Source organism: Orbicella faveolata, unplaced genomic scaffold (assembly GCF_042242905.1).
Source record: "Orbicella faveolata isolate gen_17 unplaced genomic scaffold, um_ofav_v1 contig_46, whole genome shotgun sequence".
Classification (NCBI taxonomy): Eukaryota; Metazoa; Cnidaria; class Anthozoa; order Scleractinia; family Merulinidae; genus Orbicella; species Orbicella faveolata.
The window spans coordinates 17,046,724-17,062,500 of record NW_028301576.1 but is presented as its reverse complement, the minus strand read 5'-3'; the positions used below and the strand labels follow the sequence as shown (position 1 = coordinate 17,062,500).

Sequence of the window (15,777 nt, the reverse complement as noted above, 5' to 3'; positions counted from 1 at the left end):
CAGGGGCCCTTGAAGGTAAGTTCCTACCTGTTTTCAACCCCTTATAGGTTACTTTAGTAAGAGAAAGTAACGTGACATCATTTAGTAGTCATTCAATAGTTTAAAACAGCCATAGGTAAATAACCTCCTTATACAGTCAACTCTCGCCTTGCGGATAGCCCGCTTTTACGGACACCCCGCTATTGCGGACGCCCCGCTATTACGGATTGAAGCTACATCCCCGGCCGAATCTACGAAGAAATGTATGGAAACTACCCTCACTATAATGAATTGCGGACACTTCAAGTGGTCCCAAACTACATTTCTATTGTTCTTCTCTCGTTTCAACGGTGAACTTGGACGTATTGAGTGACATAATTATTCTGCAGTCTTGGAATGTTTGTACACTATTTTGATCTAAATTATATGATTATCAATCGAAACACTGCAAAAAGAAAACTGAAAAAAAGAAACTGGAAATCTTAAAAGAGTATAGCAGTACGTGACACTTCATAGCCAAAAATTGGGTCATTTTCTGATCACACATCACATCTCTATTACGGACACCAAATGGCGGTTCCGAGGGTGTCCGCTCTAACGAGAGCTAACTGTACTGCCGTGTTTGCTTCACATTTTGATTTGTTGAGAAAAGGTAACAACAGTAAAATTATAAGGGAGCTCATTCCCAGAAGACAAGTTCCAGAGGCATTTCAGCGTGCGTCGTGACTGGCTTCGTCATTATTTCTACTCCAGGACATTCATCAACAGCTCAGTTTTTATTTTCAACTTTTTGTTTTTCAGACATCTCGTACCACATGACAGTGAAAACTGGTGATAAACCGAATGCAGGAACCGATGCGAATGTTTATTTTGCTCTGCATGGCGACAAAGGAGAAACGCCCAGAACCGCTCTACGGGACGAAAGTCAAACCTTTAGACGATTTGAACGGGGAAGAGCTGACAAGTTTGTTGTACAAACAGTTGATGTTGGAAAGGTAGGGCACTGAAACTCTTGGTGTCGAAGTAGACGGTGGAACTTTGCCGCATGCGACATTTTTGCACTAATCGTACAGACTTTCCTCATTGAACTTTGTGTGAGGTTGTGATTGTCGTTGCGTACGAAATGTTATTGTTACAAATTGTAGGATTAATTTACGCTACAGAACTCGTGCTGTAGACTTTTCGTAAGCTTGTCGTCACGGTATTGGGCAAAGTTTTAATCGACTCCTGGAAGAGTTTATGTGTAGGTATGGTGCCTGGAAATCTGGAGAAATCCGGAAGAAATCTCTCGAGTAGTTTTTCTGTCGTGCATAAAGTATAAAAGTATAGCATAATATTTTTTGTCAAGTTGTAACAACGTTAAGTCTTGAAATGAAGTCTGGGAAAGCTAGCTAAATTGTCTCTTCTGCGAGTGTGAATTAACCAGGGCAGGGGCGCCGATTAATTTCATTCCGCCCTGATTGGAAAGGAAAGAAATTGTTTAGAAAAACTCCACCATGGTTGCCACAGGTCAGGAAATAGTCAGGGGAAAATTCTTCAAGGTCAGGGAAAAGTTGGGGAATTTTATTTTGGGTCAGTGAAAGTGGACATTTTGAAGAGAAGTCAGCGGAGGAAAATTGAAATAATTTAACACGGTTGATTTAATGCTATTAAGGGCTGGTCGAAACGTGGGGTAACTGTGATCTCAACAATATTTTTCCTTATTGAAGAAAGAAAACTTGTTGAAACCTTATCAGTCTAAATGAACAAGTGAATAAGACGGCTGTAAGTCGAGGCCAGAAGCCGCTACTAGATCTGACATTTTGTATTTATTTGGTCAGGGAAATTTGATTTTTATCAGGGAAAAGTCAGCAAAAAGTCAGGGAATTTTAAAAGTGAGACCTTTGTCAACCATGTCTAAGGCCGCGTCCACACGTATCCGGATATTTTTGAATCCGCAACTTTTTCTTTCCGGATACGCGGCTTCATTCCACACGCATCAGGCGAATTCGGCAGCGAATCCGGATATTTTTGCTACGTGTGGACGGGGAAATTTTTGAATCCGGAGAGAAAAAATTGCGGATTCAAAAATATCCGGATACGTGTGGACGGAGCCTACGAAAAATTTGTTTAAGGCACTCTTTACTTATCCTCCTCGTGTTGAATTGTGATGCAATAGTTTTTCTAGTTTATCTTGACAACACGGTTTCTCAATATTTGTTGTACAGCTCGAGCAGCTGATTATTGGTCATGATAACAAAGGACAAGACCCTGCCTGGTATTTGGATGAAGTAGATGTTGACATCCCTGTGCGAGATGAACATTATAAATTTAGATGTGGCGGCTGGCTCGGGGGCGACCGACCTGGTCAGCGGAAGGAAGCAGTTCTATTCCCAGGTATTTTGTCGATGCGCCTGGCAATATTCCTGCTAGATGAGCTTTCATTTATCGACCAATCAAAATAGACGTTAGGGACTCTACTAAATTTAGAAATGAGAGGGAGCCTGGGGAGGGTTGCAAGTAAAATTACTCTCTGATTTTCCTCCCTCAAAATTCATAGAAAACATAAATTGATCAGCTAATGTGAATCAATGCCGATAGAGCGGAGTGGTTATGGAGCCCGACGTATGTGCTTTGTTGTATGTTTTTGTTCGTTGGTTTGGCCGTGGATAAAACACAATACATTACTTATGTGTGAGGAACTAGCGAGTAGAAATGTTTCGGTGACGTGATTCATGCATAGTGTTTGAGCATAGGACATAAGATCGTGCGGGGTCGTCCTTTGACGTTTACTGTATTCGTAACCATTTCCGTCTTGTTCTCTTGATAAACCATTTTTACCACAATTGCTGCTAATCTCGCAATCTGATTGGCTAATTTGCCGTTGTCGATAAGAGTCCATACCACGCTGGTCGCGTCAATGTGTCGCGCAATGCCTCTTTCAGCTCGCGCTCCGAAAAAAACATTTTCTTTGACGTTGATATTGTGGTAAAAAACAAATCGAAATGTGGTTTAGCGTGGTCTGCACTCTTATCTACAACGATACGCGTCAGCACAGTGGCCACAATTTGCTGTGGACTCTCGACGCGCACATTTTGACCACTGTGATGACGCGTGCTCGTTGTCGATAAGAGTAGAGACCACGTTAAACGACGTCCGATTTGTTAATTGGAAATATTAAAATTCTAACATGGCGCCGAGGCTAAGGAGAGAAAAGAGAAGAAATAATTTATTCATTCATCAACTGTTACTTGTTTTGTTTTGTTCTCCTACGTCTCGACGCCTGTTGAATAGTGTGACAACATTTTAACGGAGCTATTCACCGTACTTTGTTTTATTGTAGTGGATGACATTGAAGGACCAGTCACGCCCATTGATGTAGAGACTGTGCAAGGTACTTCATGCTATAGTATTGTTGTGTCGCATGCCTCCATAGAATAGAGAACAGTAACAGCATAGAACTCTATGCTGAGAGAGTTGAAGAACTGCGAAAGCGTTGACAATTTTAAAATAAAATCCCAGGCCCTACTGTTTGACAAGTTTTCAAACCCATGAACATATAGATTTAAATTAGAATCCTATTAGTATTAGTGTCATTCAAGATTATAGTTTTGTAGTTTTGATTCTGAAAAGCGGCAGTAAGTATTTTATTGGAGCAAGTATTCTAATGAAGTATTAGTATTAGCAAACGATCACGAATATCGTGCGAGGCCGATTAAAATTAATGATTAACATCAGTTTTGTTGTTCGTATAGTATGATCGTCCGGGTGAGGGTAGTTCTGAAAAGAACTGTTGTTGGTGACTGACGTTTCGACAACCTGAGCGGAAGTCATCTTCAGAGTCAAGTCACTTGACTCTGGAAATGACTTCCGCTCAGGTTATTGAAACGTCAGTCACCAACAACAGTTCTTTCCAGACCTACCTTCACCCGGACGATCACACTATACGAACTACTGATTCTTCTGGGTTCAAACCATTGACTGTATCACTTTTGTTGTGGGAAGTTGCGCTGCGCGAAGTGGGCGATCTACTTGTTTGTGACGGGGAATTTCTTATACTAGACAGTCGAAAACGCGCGCTTTGTGTATTTTCCTCGGAAACTATTTCCCACTACCAAATTTCAAATAACAACTCGGTTTAAGAGCGATTTCGCGAAAGGGAGAATGAGACATATCTTGGGAGTATGATCGCAGGCGACTGTTTGCGCAGCTTTTTCGAGTTCTTGCAAGCTTTGATGATCGTTTCTATGACTCGATAAGAACAGGGAGAACTTGTTTTCTGGTTCTTTTAGTAAAAACTGCGAGAAATTTCTCGGATCTTAATCGTGACCTTCTCCGTTCTAATTCACAGAATCCGGAGCTGGCCTTGGCGGTAAGACGTAGTTCTTGTTTAGCAGTTTCTATTTTTATTGTAACTTGTTGGTCGATTAGTGAAATACCCAAGAGATATAAGTGGTCCTGCAGCCATATTTTTCCTCACGCACTTTGTGACTTCTTGCTAGCTGGACTATACTATACAGCAAAACTGGGGATTAATGGCAGTCTTCAGAAGTCGTTCTTTTTTATCATTGTCTCAGGGAAATCGTTATGTTGTAACCATAAGTGAGATGATAAAAGTGAAAACTAAGTAGAAATATTTTACTGAAGAATTTCATCTCGGCAGAAAAGAATTGCAATAAATCTCTTGTCGTGGGGTGGGGGGGGGGGGGGGGGGGGTGGTGAGATGCAGGAAGAGCTGGTGTGGAGCGGTAAAGCTGTTCAGTTGTGTCATGATTGAGTGGCGACAAATAGATGTGCTCGCTGAGGAAACTACGCAGCAAATTATTTAGACATTCAATGTAGACGTGTCTTAGCCACAGATAAAGTGCTAATAAAAGGCTAGAAGATGTTTTGTGCTGACAGAAATGCACCGCACGCCACGGAAGATACGCGTACACAACAAAAATGTAATCGCTGTTTCACCAGCGTTCTTGGAAGAGGGGCGGGGCGGGGCGGGCGGGGGGTGGGGACGGGGACGGGAACGGGAGAGGAGTCTTGTCAGATTTTTTTTGTCTCCCTATCTCCCGACCAGTACCGTCTTCGTTAAAACGGCTGGTAATTGAACCTAAGAAAGATGGTAGCAAGGAGATTCACCGTGTATTTATAATGGTAATAGGACTGAGTGGTGTTCAATTCGGTCTGTCATCATACGAGTGATTAACAACGAGTATTATTACAGACTGAATTGGACGACACGATTTCCTGTTACCAATTAATCATAACAATTACAATTTCCCACAAAAGTAAAAGTTTCATTGGAAAAAGAGCTTTAAATAGTCATTTTTAAATAGCATAATTATAAAATATGGAGAACAACTTGCAAAATGGCTGTCAAGTCTCTTTCAAAGCAGTCACCAGACACTAAACCTCCACAGTTTTTCAAAGTCAGTCTCTTGAATTGATTACTATAGTGATTGTTATCAATGCTGTGATTGGTGGATTTAGTGGAGAGGACTTGAAATGATTGGCTCACGTAACTGTCCGATTACAGGTGTCCGATTACAGCCAACTGTCCGATGACATTGTCCGATTACAACTTTGCAGATTAATTAGAGCAAAATACAGCAGTTTATGCACCAATCACATTTGAGGAAATTGTAATTGTTATGAATACTAATGAAACAACTGCCTGCTAAGTTCCCTACTTAAGCACTGTTTTGGTTTGTGGCGCAAGAAGAGCAGATTGCGTGACAAAGCGTTCGTTAAGTAGCTCACTCAATTTATTGTTTTAGTTCAGTTTTTGCATCCAAATTATTCATTTCTCGCTAACATTTCTTACATATTTTCATCAGACTCGGAATATGACGTAGAATTCAAGACAGCTGCGGAGGAAAACGCCGGCACGGACGCCAATGTGTATTTCCAAATGATGGGAGAAGAAGGCGAGAGTCAAGAGATCGAGCTCGAGAACAAAGGAAAAGGATACTTCAACAGAGGACAGTTGGACAGATTCAGGATCAGGACTGAGGACGTGGGACGGGTAAGTGAACACGCGCGGGGGGGGGGGGGGGGCGGGGGAGGTACTCCCTTATACGGGTTATATAGTATGTGGGGCCCTAAAGGGTGCGGTTGTTTTAGCCGTTTTGGTCACAAATGGGGTTTCGATTTTGGCCGCTTTGGTCTTAAATAGGGTATGGTTTTTGCACTCTAGTCTTGAATTTGGTGGTTTTTTTTTTAGAAGAAGTTAGTTTTTTTATCATCATCGATAAGACCATTGACAAAAAGACCTTCATAATAGGCTTTCTATTCCTTGACCTATTTCCGTCCCTCCCTCCGCCCCTTGCGTTCTGCGTTTGCTGTTTCGCTAACGTTCTTTCTTTGCTCGAAAACACTACAAACATTCTACCGCTTACAATAATCTTTGTTTGCTTTTTCTCTCCCTTTTCCACTTACAGTTGAAAATGCTGCGTGTAGGTCATGACAATTCTGGCTCAAATTCCCGATGGTTGTTAGATGAAGTTGTGATTTATTCGCTGGCCCGTGGTGAACGTTATGTGTTCAAGGGTGGTCGTTGGATCGGCGGACGAAACAATCAAATCGATCTACCATTGGGTGAGTTGTAGAACCGAGAAATTATATGTTCTACTTTGTTTTATTGGTGTATTTTCTGCGCTGCAGTACGTCAGGGGTTCGAAAAGTTGCCACTCGATCCCCGTTCCTAATTCGCTTATTGTTTCTTCGGGAAGTTTCTTTTCATTTGGGGGAAATTTGTTCATCGCCAAAACAAATGACTTATGAACAGTGAGACAGCCTGTTAAAGGCGTAGGTATCAGTCACAGTATCGAAATAGCATCTCAACGATGCTGTTGCGGCATTGTAGGCGTTTAAAGTGGAGAATATGTTGTAGTTTTCGTTGTTTAGCGTGGTTAGCAAGCAATGCGTGGTTGCCCAAGCTTTATGTCTGTCATTTAGTGTCGTTATATTACTATACAAGATTTAACCCGTATTACTTTTTTCACATCCTTCAGATTCTTGGAACATCGGGCAACTAGGTCTGTATAAGTTATTTCCTGCATTGCTTTGGTTTAACTCTTGCATCAGTGCAGTTAAAGCGATGCATTAAGTTAGGAATACGTTAACATACGGTAGTATGTCCCTCCCTCCTAACACTCCCCCCCCCCCCACCTTGATAGCCTCACCTTCCCTGTCTCTTCGTTTGTCCCACCTCCCCCGGTGTGGTCATACTATAACTAGCGACCTTCTGTTTAGTGGCCCGCTTTAGTCCCTCTCTTTAAGGTGGCTCAAAACAGTTTCCAGCATTAAGATTTTGATTGGTCATTATAACCACTCTTTATCACTTGATACTACAATCATGGTATAAAAAAACTGTCCAATCATTGGTGAACACGTGGTTATCATTTTCGTGACACAATAGGTTACTGTAGCAACAATATGATCCGGTAAAAAAATCCTTAATTACAGCTTTGGGGGCTTCACAAACGGCACGGTGAAATTTTTTTTTTATATTGCAGGATAAGCAGGATAAGACCTAATTTTTGGCAAAGTTTAAAAAAATTATGTACTTAAAGTTCAGAGCCACCTGAAGTTTTCAAATATTTAAGATGGCTCTGAACCCTATGTAAAGAATCTTTTTAAACTTTGCCAAAAGTTGCGTCTTATCATGCTTATCTAAATCTAAGTGCAGGAAACTGTTTTGAGCCACCTTTGAATAGTCACTCGCAGACCTGCAACTGATCAATGGCCAACTGACGTAGCAGCTCTTCCTGCGCTTGGCACCAGTGACCTGTTGTTGACTGCGTCTTGTGCATGCGCAGAGATTGACTCATTAGGGAATTTAATACTGAAGACTATTGCTTTACGGCTGGACGATTAGCACTAGGTCGAGTACGAAAGGTTTGGCGGGAATGGTACTGCTTGCTAGATCCAGCTCTTTTCGTGACAATCTGGAACCCGTAAAGCTACTGGCTAAATTTAGCGGACAAAGTAGTTTCTGGTTATGTTCATAATGAACTTGCATGCTTCCTTAAATTGATATTCAAGTCTACAATACTGAGGTGCATGGAAAAACAGAAAATACAATCCGTATTGAGCACTACGTAAAACTGACGTAAACTTCCTGGGTCTTACTTCTCACCGTTGCTGAATGACGTCAGGAGAAGCGAACGCACAACAATAGGTCCCATGCCTCTCCGAGCAAAATGCGTAGTCACAATCAGGACTGTGCTCTAGAATAGCCCGAGTGCCACAGGCGACTGACTTTTGTCTTCGGGCGACTGGAAAACTCACTTTCTTTTATATAAGCGCGAGCACTGGGCACCCAGGATTTCGTGGTTAAGAACGTTTGGGCTCCGTAATTTTTCTTACACCACAGCCTTGTCACAATCGTCGAATCTTAAATTCTCTATTTATGAGTTTAGCGTCCACTTGCCATAATATATGAACACTGATGTAATTTTTACTGTTTTTGTTTTTGTTTCATTTTTTCAATCCCATCATCTGATTATGTTCCTTTTAGTTGGTCAAGAACCGGATATTCCAGATCTCATTGATTTCATGCAGTCTGGAGATGAACTAAAGATTATCAACGCTGCCAGATACTTGCAACATTTATGTTACAGTAAGGAATCTGTCAAGGACAAAGTCAGGTATTTAGTGGAGAATGCAATATCTACCATTTATTTCATCCATCCATGATTGGTTTTGGGAATTTTATAGGTGCGTTCTTCGATTTAACTCAAGATTCCCAGGAAAAAGAGACAAACAAAGCAAAGCGACGATTCCGCAGAATAAACCAGAGCCAATATTTACTCTCTCAAAGTTTACAGCCAACTCAGTACATTGCAGTTTGATCGGAACCTAAAAGCATTTGCGTTTAGACAGCTTCGGTGCCAATCAATTGAAAAAATCAACTGCAAACAATTTCTCGATCTGTTTGAAGACACACTTGGCCAGGTCACAATCGCAATACTTTATTCAAGAAATACAAATAACATGTTAAAAAAGATAAATACCTCTTAGTTTGCAATTAGATTAAATCTTGTAACCGTGATTTCCCATTGATCCCTCGGCCTGGCGGAAAACTGTTGTCTTTTGTCTTGAAACTGTTTGGACTTCTCAAAAATTGTTGTTTCTTTTTGTTGTGTTTATTTCACAGAGAGCTCGGTGGCATTCCAGTTATCGTAAGGCTGTTGAGACATTCAGAATGGCGTGTCAGATATGCTGCCATGTGTCTTCTGAGAAATCTCTCTTTCAGCATGAGACACGACGCCAACAGAGTAAGACATCCACTCTTTTTTGTACCTTTTTAATTCGTATTAACATGCCGTAAAATTATGACATGTTTATATGTTCATTCTTTTGTGCCCAGACGCAAAGTGCCTTCCAAATATAAGCCGACCATTTTCGAGCTCGAAACTTAGTCCACGAAGAAGTCGGCTTTTGAACAAACATCAAGCCGAGGCTTTCAACATTTGGATGTATAAAAATCCATTCACTTTGTTTGAAACTCTGTTAATTTTAACAGGTGGCTATCGCTGATTGCGGTGGAATTGAAGCCTTGATTGAAATCTTACAGGAAACCGAGAAGACAGAGGTAAGAACAGTTATCGGATACTTGTCAGTACTTTTTTCAACAACCATGTATTTAAGTTCTTCTCTTATCTCTTTTCCTTCTAGTACAGAGAAGCAATTTTGGGCGTTTTATGCAATTTATCGTCTGTTGAGGTGAGATAGTGTGTTTTATTTATATGTTTGTCCTTGTTATCTGACTGTGAATTAAGAAAGGGAGATTCTGTGGCCCTTGGACTCTGAATTGAGCGGTCACACGGAATTCCTCTGAGACAAGTTTCCCGTCTTGTAATAGAAATTTGTAAAATGCTGTGGGTAATCTGCGATGGACTAGCATCCCATCCAGGGGGGTAGGGAGGGGTTGATGCTACAGAGACTGTTGTTAAGGCATGGAAGATGTGGGCCTCTGCAAAAAAGAAAGTCTGAAAGATCTGCGGATGACCTGTGTCCAGGTATATATTCTACGTTAACCGAGTCCTCTTTTATGTTAACTTTTTCTCCCCACAGTGGCCGATTTGTTTTGTCTTAGTCTCTCTCTGGCTCTCATCAGGGGCAGATTTTTTTTTTTTTTTCGTGAACGTGAAGTAAACAGTCGCCTATTAATATACGTTCCTCAAAGCTGACCGCGTAGTACAGGTCTGTTAATTTTGTGTGCTTTCTTTTTCAGTCGCTTCGTTTAAGAATTCTTCTCGTATGTCTCCACATCATCGTCATTATTATCATCATACCTTACTCCGAGTGGACAGCTGTAGCGGCTCGAGGCCAGCCGCCAGTCAGGACCGAACCCTGGGCAGCGGTACTCGTCCATGCCACCAGACTCGTGCGCAACCTGTCTTCAGCCGGTACCAGGGCCCGGCAGGAGCTCAGGGACGAGAAAGACTTGGTCGACTGTCTGGTGTGGATTACTAGAGTTGGTGTCAAGAACGAGCATTATGACAACAGGGTAAGCTGAATGATTGAAAAGCTTCACTTAAGCAGCCTATCGATTGCAGACAGCTCGTTTGTCTCAAATACATGTATAACCCTATCAGGAGTCCAACTAGAGTTGTATCTATATCAAGCCTATTTTCTCTGTCACCCAATTATAAATAGCCGAATCGTGAGTGTACCTAACAGTTAAGTTTTCTTACCTCTTTTTTTTTTTTTTTTGGCATACTGCCGTATTATTTTTGGAGGAAAAATAAAAAAGAAGCCTTCTTTTAAAAATCGTATTTGAATTTTACTTAAACAATTAGATTATTCGATCTCAATTTCTATGCGTGATAGTTGACGCGCCCTCGTCAATTATCACTCGATAAAAACCTCGAGCTCATAATCTAATTTCTTATTAGTATAAATCTACTTGCGTTCTATTACGAATGCCGCTCTCTGATTGGCTAAGCTACTCACTATCTATTCTGTGATGGATAATGAGCCGTAGCGTAGCAGTGTGCCCTTGTTAACAAAATGACGGCCGCTTCTTGGCGTTTTCGAAGTGTATGTGAAGAGGATTTAGATGAAGTTTTGAACGACTAGTAGATTTATACTTATACAATTAGATTATTCGCTCTCGATTTCTATGCGTAATCGTCAACTGTCACGCTATAGAAATCTCGAGCTCATAATCTAATTGTTAAATAGAAAACTCGTGAAGATTTGAGAGAGCTCGAAAAAGCTGTGGGAAATCTCGCCTACCGGCTCGTATTGCCACAACATTTCTCGTTCTCCCAAACGTCCACTGGTGTTCCTAATATATCGATAGAAAGAAGGAAAATTTACTCCCCTAATAGCGCGTGCTCTCAGTGGCTACATCGAGGTCGCATGACGTCTAACAGTGAAACACCATCCCGCTGAAGTCCTTGAGCCGGCAACATTGTAAAATCTATGGCATCAGAGAGAAACAGTGCGCTGCTATCGCGAATTATGACCGAAGTTGCGACCGCCGTATTCACATTGGGTCTTCTAATGGCTTTGCTGTTCAGGGGAACAAATCACTTTGAAAAACACCTAGTTTTCTTCCAGAGAATCTCTCTCTTTCCTGAGACAGAACCGATGGAAACATTGAGATTCCAGGGAATCAAAACTGTTAACTGAGCACTGAAGGAAGAATCATAAATTGTTAAATATTTTTCTTTCACCTTTTTCTTTCCCCAGTGTCTTGAACATTGTGTGTGCACGTTAAGAAACCTGTCATACCGGCTTGAAAGCGAGATTGACAGGGACCGTTATGACGACGCTGATGTGGATGTGGATCCAGCAGCTGTCAAGGAACAACAGAGCCAGGGCTGTTTCGCAGGGTGCGGTGGCAGGAAGAAGAAAAAGGTCCCCAACGATAAACGGCCCATGGACCGGCCGAAGGGCCCTCCTCAAGGAGTGGAACTACTTTGGCAAGCGCAGACAGTTCAACAGTATTATGTGCTTTTACGTAAAGCCAAGAACACTGAAACGTTAGAGGGATCGGCCGGGGCTTTGCACAACTTGACGGCTTGCTCGTGGAAGGTGCGTAGTTTTGATGTATTTAGCTAAGATAGAGTGTATCTAATACCTAACGGGGGGGTAACCCAAGAGTTACGTAACAATTTCACAGTCGAAGTTGTCGACATTTTAAACTGCTGACTTGTGTGACTTCTTGTTGCTCATAAACAATACTTGAAGACGACAGAAGGAGAGCACTCCAACAATTTACTTCAGGCTATCGGACGAGGGCAGCGAGGAAAGGAGAGGAAAATAAAGAGAGCTGATCTTCGCTCACTACCTCATTTCCTTGTTCGTATTTTGAGATAGGAGTGACTTCCCTTTCTAAAAGCTATATTTGCCTCTACCTCGCCAAATTGCGGTGTGATCTATGAGCTGCTTTAGTCTAAGAATGGGTCGTAGATTTGGCCATTTTGGTATCGCAGATACAGGTTTTCCCATTCCTTCATTTCTACTCTACGCACTGAAATCAAATAAATAACTCAATCCCTTAAAAGCTTATATGTTGACTTAGTCATCAAGATAGTATCTTCATAGTACACAGATCTTCGCGTTTTCCTGTGGCAATCGACAGGAAAATTACGGTCGATATTTACAAGGGTGGGTATCTGGAGGCAGCGTAGCCGAGTGGTCAGTGCGTCGGACTCGCAATCCAGCGGTCCCGGGTTCCAGTCCCGCTCTGACCACTACCTGGATTTGTTTCACGGTAACCCCGAGTTCAAATCCTCGGCCACGCTTGTAAATAGCCAACTGCTTTGCCTCAAGCCAGTGGGGATTCTTAACAATGTTATGTCCAATCTGAATCATTTGTTTAGGTTGTTTACTTGGTCTCACTAGCTTTTGTGCTACAAACACATCCGAGGGTAAATAAAGGTTATTATTACCGTCGTAATATTAATAATCTTATGGTACTGTCACTGTCTTTATTTACCGACAGTGGGCGATCAAGATCCGTGGAGACACAAGAAAAGCACAAGCGATACCTCAGATAGTTGAACTTTTAAGAATCGATTACGATCCAACAATCCGCGCGGCCGCCATTGCTCTTCGCAACTTGTGTGTCGACCCGGAAAACAGAAGAAGTGTTGGTAAGTATTTTCTTTCACATTATACTGCATATGTAATCTGTTTAGACCTGAAAACGATAAATATGATTATACACTGTAGTCACCATGTCTTCGCATTGGCTAAAAGCCTACGGTTAATTCTGGGAAACAGCGGAACCTACAGATTATTCACTAATCTGCTAGCAGATTAGTGAATAATCTGTAGGTTGCGTGCGCAATGCATGATTTCCAAGAGCAATGTCAAGTTCACGGACAGCGAAGTAAGAACATGGCTTGTCGAAAATAAACTGTGTTCGGTGCGATAATGCGTTTGTCGTTATTTTCTTTAAAACAATGTATAATAAAACAATTATTAGATTCGGTTTTTGTGACATCCGAAATAATCAAGGTCTCGGTTGGTGTTATCAGCCTCAGCTGAAAACACTTACCTCGACCTTTATTATTCCGGATATCACAAAAACCTCATTCAATAATTGTTTATAAAGGAATGAATTGAGGAAGCCTTAAAAAATAGTCTTCCTTGCTCCGTGCAAATCGTGTTACAAGTTTACCAGCTTTAAAGACGGAGGTAGGGAGGTGTGATGGCGGTTCAGGTTCGAGCCCAGGCCGGGGCCATTTTGTTGTGTATTCGGGTAACCTCTAGGTTTGTTACGGCTTCTCAGCTGTGAAAAGTTTAATGCGACCCACAACAGTAAGGAAATACTGTATGGCACAAAATTCTTGGTTGTTGTAATTTTCACTTTCACGATCCGTAAAAAATGATTACGCAAAAAATAACAATAATAATGAAACGAGAAAAAAAAAAATGTACTCCACACTGAAAACGAAAGTCGCTTTCCATTCCGGTTTAAATTTCCAAAATTTCCGAAATTTCCAGTGGCGAAAGGGACAGCATTTTCCGGATTTTTCGGAAAAGAGGACAATTTCGCGAGTTTTGCCCAAAATTTTTGACACGAATCTTCGTTCCATTTAATTTTCCTGTCGCAATATTCGGTTGAATAGCTCGCATTTCGAAAATTCAACAACTTTCCGGAAACTTTTGCTCTGGTTTCAAAAGTTCCGTTATTTTTGGTCAAATGGAAAGCGGTCGACGAATACTGTACCAAAACGACAGTAAGACCTCGGATAATTTTCACAGCTCTTTAAACATGCACACACTTGTGTCCCTCAGGCGAAAAAGCCATAACACACCTGGTGTTCAGACTCCCAACCGGAAACGAGGAGGAGAGACTGGTGCAGGATCCAACTGTAGCCTCGCTTCTGTGTGCCATTTTCCAGCTCACGAACAAGAGTGACAAGAACTGCAAGTGAGTGTTTGTTTGTTTGTTTTTGTTTGTTTTTTGTTTGTTTGTTTGTGCTGCAGATCAGTGTGGTTAGGGCGATTTTCAATCGAGAGTTGTAAAACCAAAACCAAGGCAGTTACATAGTTCAATCGCAGCCAACATGAACAAGGCATGCAATGAACAAAAGAGGGCTCGAAGCAGATTCAAGTAGCCGAGCAGAGCGCGGGGAAACACACACGTGATCAAGTCGCGTCGGTTTGGTGGTTCATCTGATTGGTTGAATAGGTAGCGAGGGTCCTATATTAACCAATCACTCTTGTAAGTTTTCTCTCGGAAAAATGAGCTTGTATAATATCTACTCTTAAATTCGAGAACAAATAACATATATGTATGTGTATGTATAGTGGAGTAAAGCCAACTGAAAACGATTTTGGATTAGTTTCGACACTCGGTTGAAAATCACGCTCTACTGCTGTCTTCACAGTTTTAATTTCATTTGCCAATGACTACAAAGCTTGTTTGTGTTTCACATTGTTTCATTTGGAGAGCAACAGTTTTTGGATGTTCTTTGACGAGCGTTGCGCTTGTTTTTCTCATATTATGGTCAGGTGATGTTGAATGTAGAACTTGTTGTGAGTTTTGTTTCTTATCAGAGACATTTGGTTTTAAGTTTACGACTTGAGGGCTTGCCTTTTGTTATTTCTTGTGGTTGTGTTCGGCGTCTTTGGAGGTTACAGTTGATAACTGCCGGGAGCGTACGTACATTGTGCTAGCCAAACTCTTTTCAAATTGCATTATTGTGTTCCCGCTAATAATATTTACGAAGCAAAGTTAATTTCTGTTATGCCTCGTTCATTGTTGACTCACCCAGTCTTCCCCATTCTCTCGACACCTTTATTTATACCATGTCAGAGAAAACACAGCCAATCAGAATACAGGAAAGCCGTTGTATATTCCAGGGTCTTACAACCAACTTTCCCATGGTGTACTGTGCGTTTGTCGCATTGACTGTGTTGCCGTCTTCTATGGCATGGTATAAAATAGTTATGCAACGCTCTCTCGTGGTATACCATGGAATAACCCACTTGTCACTTGTATTTTCTTGGTATACACACTCGCCTATAGGCTCGTGTATGCCGAGAAAATACTAGTGACAAGTGTGATATTCCATGGTATACCACGAGAGAGCGTTACATAACTAACATATGGATGATCATCTCTGTTACAGATATCTGCGTAAGACCAAAGGTGTTCAGAAGATAGTGAAGATAGCGACAGATCAGAACAAACAATACTCGCCTCGAGTCATAAAAATAGCTAACCAGGTAAGCAATGTCAATCATTCGATCAAGCTCGGTATCTAACACACTGTCTGATTACAGGACGCTATCCTCTTCAGTTGGGCACTGATACAGACCGTAAACAAACTTAACGAATTCATTTCTGAT

The 15,777-nt window shown here is 41.5% G+C and overlaps 1 protein-coding gene across 4 annotated transcripts in view; it reads left to right on the top strand.

Annotated features, from left to right (window-relative positions):
• The window catches only part of LOC110040209 (lipoxygenase homology domain-containing protein 1-like), a 63,733-nt gene that overhangs the window by 45,212 nt on the left and 2,744 nt on the right, over positions 1-15,777 (top strand). For all 4 annotated transcript variants that reach the window (XM_089277189.1, XM_089277191.1, XM_089277190.1 and 1 more), the window contains exons 34-50: positions 1-15; positions 781-974; positions 2,187-2,355; positions 3,302-3,352; positions 4,310-4,330; positions 5,790-5,977; positions 6,393-6,549; positions 6,966-6,989; positions 8,474-8,603; positions 9,113-9,233; positions 9,482-9,550; positions 9,634-9,681; positions 10,193-10,468; positions 11,659-12,003; positions 12,917-13,067; positions 14,218-14,353; positions 15,558-15,654. The exon at positions 1-15 is cut by the window's left edge and continues 178 nt beyond it. In XM_089277189.1, coding sequence (XP_089133315.1) covers positions 1-15; positions 781-974; positions 2,187-2,355; positions 3,302-3,352; positions 4,310-4,330; positions 5,790-5,977; positions 6,393-6,549; positions 6,966-6,989; positions 8,474-8,603; positions 9,113-9,233; positions 9,482-9,550; positions 9,634-9,681; positions 10,193-10,468; positions 11,659-12,003; positions 12,917-13,067; positions 14,218-14,353; positions 15,558-15,654 — 2,192 coding nt within the window. The remainder of the gene's footprint in view (positions 16-780; positions 975-2,186; positions 2,356-3,301; positions 3,353-4,309; positions 4,331-5,789; positions 5,978-6,392; positions 6,550-6,965; positions 6,990-8,473; positions 8,604-9,112; positions 9,234-9,481; positions 9,551-9,633; positions 9,682-10,192; positions 10,469-11,658; positions 12,004-12,916; positions 13,068-14,217; positions 14,354-15,557; positions 15,655-15,777) is intronic.